The 6358-nt window shown below is 42.5% G+C and overlaps 1 protein-coding gene across 1 annotated transcript; it reads right to left on the minus strand.

Annotated features, from left to right (window-relative positions):
• Positions 1-494: 494 nt before the first annotated feature.
• On the minus strand, positions 495-6119 carry LOC133928877 (uncharacterized). Its single transcript, XM_062375381.1, has 4 exons — positions 5726-6119; positions 2096-2696; positions 1757-2009; positions 495-969 (listed from the first exon to the last, which is right to left on the minus strand). The coding sequence occupies exons 1-4, from the start codon at positions 5886-5888 to the stop codon at positions 937-939; spliced, it is 1050 nt and encodes a 349-aa protein (XP_062231365.1). The 5' UTR covers positions 5889-6119; the 3' UTR covers positions 495-936.
• Positions 6120-6358: the final 239 nt, after the last annotated feature.

Below are 6358 nucleotides of genomic sequence, written 5' to 3' on the forward strand. Positions count from 1 at the left end.
TGGGTGGGAGCTTACTGCTCTCTCCTCTCAAGTGACGTAAAGGCCGGATAATAGACATCTATTTTTACTAATTTGTTATTAAACATCTATTTATTTAATTATTTATCTTAGAAAATATATAAATAAAAAATGGAGCGTCCTCTTTATGCGAGGTGTTACTACTTCCGTGGAGTTGAAGAGGAGGATCAGGAGGTAGCCATTAGATTTGAGTTGCATCGATCGGTTAGCGTTTTGGCTCCAGTACAACGACGGTTCAACCATCTCCATTGATTGGTACCCATATGGTTCTTTTTTGGATCATGCAATGATTCCCACCACGCAGTCTTTCTTACTTACGTGATTAACAAAGCTGACTATGTACTGGTCTTTTTGAGGAATGGCAACGAACTATACAGTATGTTTAGATTGAGGAGAAGCCTGGATGAATCCAACCATTGTATCAAGATTTTTATAACCCCCGTCATCTTCCATTGCAATCATAGCCACGCAGAATGTCAGGTCTACACATTCCATTCCATCACTAAATATGTTCTATTTGGGGTCAGGGAGCTAATGATCCAATACCGATCGCCACTATAAACCAACAACGCACTTCATTAGTCTACCAGTTTCCCGTGCCTGCTTTCTAAACCAAGGTATTCCGTGCAACAGTGTTTGACCGGTAAGAAACCAATTACTGCTGGCATATGGCAACCCATCAGTGATAATACCACCAGCTAACGGTTACCGGCTCAGCACTGTTTTAGGAACCCTTGAAACTAGACTTTGGATAAGCACCACAGTTTCAGACTAGTTCACAATAATAGTTTCAACGAATTAGGACTCCTTAAACAACTACACGAAATTTTGTAATAGAAAAGGCTTGACTCCGAAATACAACACAATATAGCAAGTTCAACAAAGAGTTGTTCCAGACTTTCCAGCAAGTAGAATCTCCTAACCATGGTTGAAGGACTGGTACAGCGGTACCTGCAGAGGAACAGAATATTTTGGTCATTACTTCAGCAAAATGGCATCCTGAATTAATAGAACTATGTTTTTGTTTGAGGACTGACTGCATATGATAAGAGCATTCTTTACATGGCAAGGATACCAAAGACCATAAAGGGAAATGCCCGTGACAAGTAATACCGCTAAATCAGATCTAGACATCGGATTCAAACTTAAAAATACAAATTGCACCATTCTACTGGGGAGAAAAGTGGGTCCTGTTGGGACATGGAAAAAACAAAGTAATAGTAACAATGTAAGATTATCATTTCTTATCAGATTATTGAAGAACCTTTGAAGCACATAAGAACACATTTGCGAAGGAAAAATATGTAAAAGGGCTCCTATATCAAGCCAAGCAAAAGGGATTATAACGACTCCCCTCCAGTCACACAAAAGTGAAATTCTGTACGCTAATCAAGTTTAAGTTTGACCTACAATATCTTCATATATATAGACTTGTCGTGCGCAAATAGTATGTACAGATTCATCGAGTTACGGAAACATATTGCTTTTTGGTCTACTAAACTTTTAGCGCCAGAATATATTTTGCTGGCTATCCAAGTCAGACCGGTCAAGTGTTAATTGCGCAACTATTGAAAGATTCAAAACTTGAACACACACACGCACGCACAAATCATGTTCCAATGCTTCACCAAAGATAGAATAGTGTTGCAATTGCAGGTCTACATATTAAGCTGCACTACTCAGAAAGCACTGCAACTTACAAAGGATATGCAATGTCAGAACCCAGTGATAGGCTCACCTGAGAAATCATAGGGCCAACATTGTCATAGCAATGGGGATACATCATTGCTGGGGTTGGCCAATGTGGGTAAACAGCAGCTCCAGAAGTTGACCCCATAGATAGATCAGGTTGACCAAAGTACACAGCAGGTTGGTTTGTTGACATGCCAGCAGAATGCATATAACCAACACCATATTGCATAAACTGAGGCACAGCAAAATTGAAGGCACCTGGGCTCAAGTTGAAGTCAGGCACTGGGCTCCTAACATACCTGCAACAGCTTATATGTTACTGCTTCATCATCTCATCACTAACATCAATTGGTGGCAACAAAAATTAACTGATGAATATGCTAACCTTTTGTAATTTCTATCGTAGTCCGGGTCACTACGATCTTTTGCAGCATCCTTAAAAACAGCAACTCTGGAACGGTTGTTCATTATGCTGACTTTGTTCTCATCAACAGAAGGCTCAACATTCACTGGCTCGTCTCTGCCAGTGGAAGGAGTTACCAGATCGCTTGTAGCATAAGCGTCTGCAGAAATATAACCATGGAAGATGCGTGCCCGTGCTTTATTATATTCATCTATCCTCTCTTCAACAGTTTTCAATGCACCGTTCTTGTTTCCAGCATCAGCTGCGCCATTTTGGGATGCTTTGGGCCTTTGATATATGACAAATTTGAGCTTTTCTGCTGCCTCATGGTCATTTCTTGCTTGTTTGCTGGGAACTTCTGATAAAGCAATTGCTGGATATCTGCTTTCTGGTGTTTTTCTTGCAACTATCCTGCTGATTGAACCATCTACTAAACTATCTGTTACTAGAGTCTCTAAACCATAATGTTGTGCAACACGATGAGCAGCACAGCGGAGGTAAGAAGTTGGAAAGTTCTGGAATTCAAATTCTTGCAGCTGAGGGTTCTGCATAAATTTCTGTATATCCAGTTCCATCCGCAAAACTGAAATAAGAGAGAACTGGAATGATTATGTAGTAATGAAAGACTAAATGTGAAGAATTACCTAATGACAAAAAAAGTGTAGAAATAAAACCATGAAAAGGATTTATTTTTATCAACCAGCAAACATATTCAAACCACAAATTAATTGTCAAACATTCAATAACTAACAGAAGATTATAAGTTCTACACTATAATAACCAGCTTACTGCCCAAATTCAGTTATTTATATCAATTACACTGCTCATTAGTTACCTTGACAGGATATTTTCAGGTGAGAATTCACGCATTAAGTTATTCCATTTCCTTCTTGCAGATAACAATTTAAGGAAATGATAAAGAAAAGAATTGAACAACAACTTAACAGACATATATCAGAGTCAAAAACTCAAATTCCATGGTACAGATCCAGGTATTATGTGTTTGTTGCATAAGAAGCATTATTATGGTTTGAGTATACAAAGTGCAGTCAGATATGCACAGGCACATGTTGAGGAGCATGGATGAGGCACAGGAAGGCACAAACCTCAGATAAAAAATTTGTTTCAAGGCATGAAAGCAACCAAAAGAAAGAGGCAAAAGGACTTATACCATGTTGTTACAGTCTGGTGGGAGAGAACGGAGGGGATAGGAGTGGGGAACGGGGGGAACCATGTTTGCCTCGAGACACAGTGGTAAGGGCGCGTGGCTAGGAAGAGTGCACGCGCCAGAAGATGGCACGCAGGGGGTGGGGGAAGAAGGGACCTCTTTCCCGCCTTTCAAACCATAAGACTGTCAGGTGCATCATTAAATAGAGTCAGCCCTAAAACACAGATCTTAGAGATAAGAGTTTTTTCTAACTACCCTTAGTTAGAGGTGAGTTTCCTAACTTATTCAAACTAACTAAAGATTAGCCCCCAAACTATCTAAAGATAAGTTCCCTGGAGATAAAGTGCCTAGACTTATGTGCGACTTTAAGGGTCAAGCGGCTCTGTGTCACCTCATGTGTTTGTGCGTGTAGCCGGTCCCTGCCACTAGTATTGATGCCCCCACCATAACAACTAGGCCTACATAAATCTCACATAGTGGAGCGACCCTAAATCAAATGTTATCGTGATTGTTCTATTCCATCAATTACATAGGCTTGAAAAGAAAGGAAAGGAAGAACAGAGAACAGCTGCAAATGAAGAAGAGAGATCAGTAGGTGAAAGCATAAAATCCTCATCACCCCATTGAGATATTGAGACGAAGGTAAACAAGCACCGAGCTCCCTCCATGTGGATTTTCCATAGTTCAAAAAAAGATATCTGCAGTAATGGATTTATATGTATACAGTAAACAAGACACTGGTGATGTGTCAAGCAACAAGAAAGGCCTAATTGGAAACATATTTTCCTCGATCATGGGATCCTAAAAATTAATAACTTGTTGAGTCGGATATGAAATGTTGTCATTTAACATCAACTGTCATCTGAACAATGGGGACACAGTAGGCAGAGATTGAAGAACAGGTAGCATTTCTCAAAGAAATTTCTCAAGGGATAATTATTAACTGTCAAACTATGAAACACAAAATACTATTCAAGTTCTCTTCAGAGAAATGGCATTCTAAACGATGGTCCGACATTACAGTCCAGTTATCCGACAGTACCAAAACAATGAACATTATCCACAACCATGCTTTTCACCACTTATAAGAGAGTTAAAACAGGCTTGGACGTGATCCATTTAGCTCATCTGAAGTCATTTAGGGTGTGTTTGGTTGGTTGAACGAAATTGAATGGGATGAGATCGTCCTGGATGGACGGAAGGAATGGTTCTGGATGAGGTGGTACAAGTAGGTTATTTGGTTAGATGTAAGGGGTGGTACCGGAATGTGTTTGGTTGGATGTATTGGATGATACGAGAATGTGTTTAGTTGCTTAAAAACCATGTATTATATCCATGTATAACTTAATTATTTTATAGAAATAATAATTTTTATATTTGTTATTATCAACAAACTATGCTAATTAGTACTAATCATTACTAATCCCAGTTAATCATAACTTAAATTGTCAATAATCATCACTAAATACCCAAAATAATAATTAGTTATGGTTAATAACATCTAATTGTAACTAATGTTTAACTAAAAATCCTTAATAACCACTGATAGTCACTAAGCGTCACGAACCGCAAATGATTAGTGGAGTTGACAAAACCTGTACAGAGTCGTTCAGCCGATTTTGCCGCATGGCTCGGTACAGCATCTTCTCGATATATTTTAAGAATCTGAACCATCTCATCCTAGAAGGAATGATATGATTCAACAAACCAAACACCATGACGTGCTTAGATCCTGCACCAACTCGTACATGTATCGGTACATTCAACTAACCAAACACACCCTTATATTACCAGTACCTCAAATACTTAATTTCAGCTTATAGTTCATTGAACTACAACCTAATCTCAAGATCAGTCGATTAATTTATATGTCCCTGATTAATAGAATACTTCACATTTTTACAACTCTTCTCAATACAATGCTAGTGTATGAGGCTAAAACAACTACTAGAAAAAGCAGTGTGATTCCCCAAAATTAAAATCCTACGCAACAATAACTGGCAATATTCAGATACACTAACCCAATTTAACTAGAGCCAAACTAAAGGATTCGTTACTAAGGTTATCGCGCTCATCTGGGTGCACACCAGAAGCATAATCAGCACCAGTCATGCAAACCATCACGATACGAAAAGCTTCAGGGGCAGACATAAAAGCATAATTTAGTAATTCATAGGAATTCCCGTACTTCGCCACTATCTCACCCCCACTGCGGACCACATCAAACCAAAGAAGACTCTAATCCCCAACTCCACACCTAGAACGCACCAGGACCAGACCCTAGAGACAAAACGCACGAATCCCAGCCCAAATCCCACCCCCATCCACACGAACCCACCACAACCATCACATATGCGCATGCACTGCTCCAAGGCACCCCAAACCAGTGCCCCGCGCGAACGACACGACGAAGGAGATAAGGCGACAGGCGGCCCGAGACTCACCCATGAGGCGGTGGCGAGGGTTGTCGAGCGCCTCGACGAGGAACGAGTCCACGTGAGAGGCAACCCTCTCGTCCACCACCACCACCTCCGCCGCCCGCCCCTCGTCGGCGGCGGGGGGCGGTGACGCGGTGGCAGCGGTGGCGGGGGAGGAGGTGGAGCTCATCGTGCGCCGGTGGGGGTAGATGGGCAGCCCTAGGGTACGCGGGGGCGGCGGGGAGGGAAGGAAGCTGCCGTGGACGGACGACTCGCCTGCCCTTCGCTCGCGCCCTCCCCTTTCCCCTTCCGCGTCCCGATCCCGAAGCGGCTGCTGCTGCTGTGCGGAGAAGGCGAAGCGATGCCCGTCTGCCCGAGAAGAGAGAGGGGGGTTTCCGGCGCCAGCACGGCTCCCGATTTTTTAACGCCGCGTGGGATCTGCGGTGCGGGGCCGGGGCGAGGCGAGGCGAGACAGGATCGGGCTTGGAATCGGCTTGAGGAAGCTGGTCGTGGCCATTCGTGTAGGATCCAGCGGCCAAGATAAGGATAGTGCGTTCATATGCGGTGCGGGCCGTGGGAACACAAGTCTGACCAAGATTGTGCTTCCGTTTAGGAGTATTTGGTTCTGCGCAGCGGCGGAGCTACTGGAGACCAAACGGG

Source organism: Phragmites australis, chromosome 9 (genome assembly GCF_958298935.1).
Source record: "Phragmites australis chromosome 9, lpPhrAust1.1, whole genome shotgun sequence".
Taxonomy (NCBI): Eukaryota; Viridiplantae; Streptophyta; class Magnoliopsida; order Poales; family Poaceae; genus Phragmites; species Phragmites australis.

Coding starts and splice junctions, on each gene's coding strand:
- LOC133928877 (XM_062375381.1), bottom strand. CDS start 5,888: ATGAGCTCCACCTCCTCCCCCGCCACCGCTGCCACCGCGTCACCGCCC. Junction 2,010..2,095: donor TACGATAGAAATTACAAAAG/GTTAGCATATTC, acceptor AAGCTGTTGCAG/GTATGTTAGGAGCCCAGTGC. Junction 970..1,756: donor TTGGCCCTATGATTTCTCAG/GTGAGCCTATCA, acceptor GTTCCTCTGCAG/GTACCGCTGTACCAGTCCTT.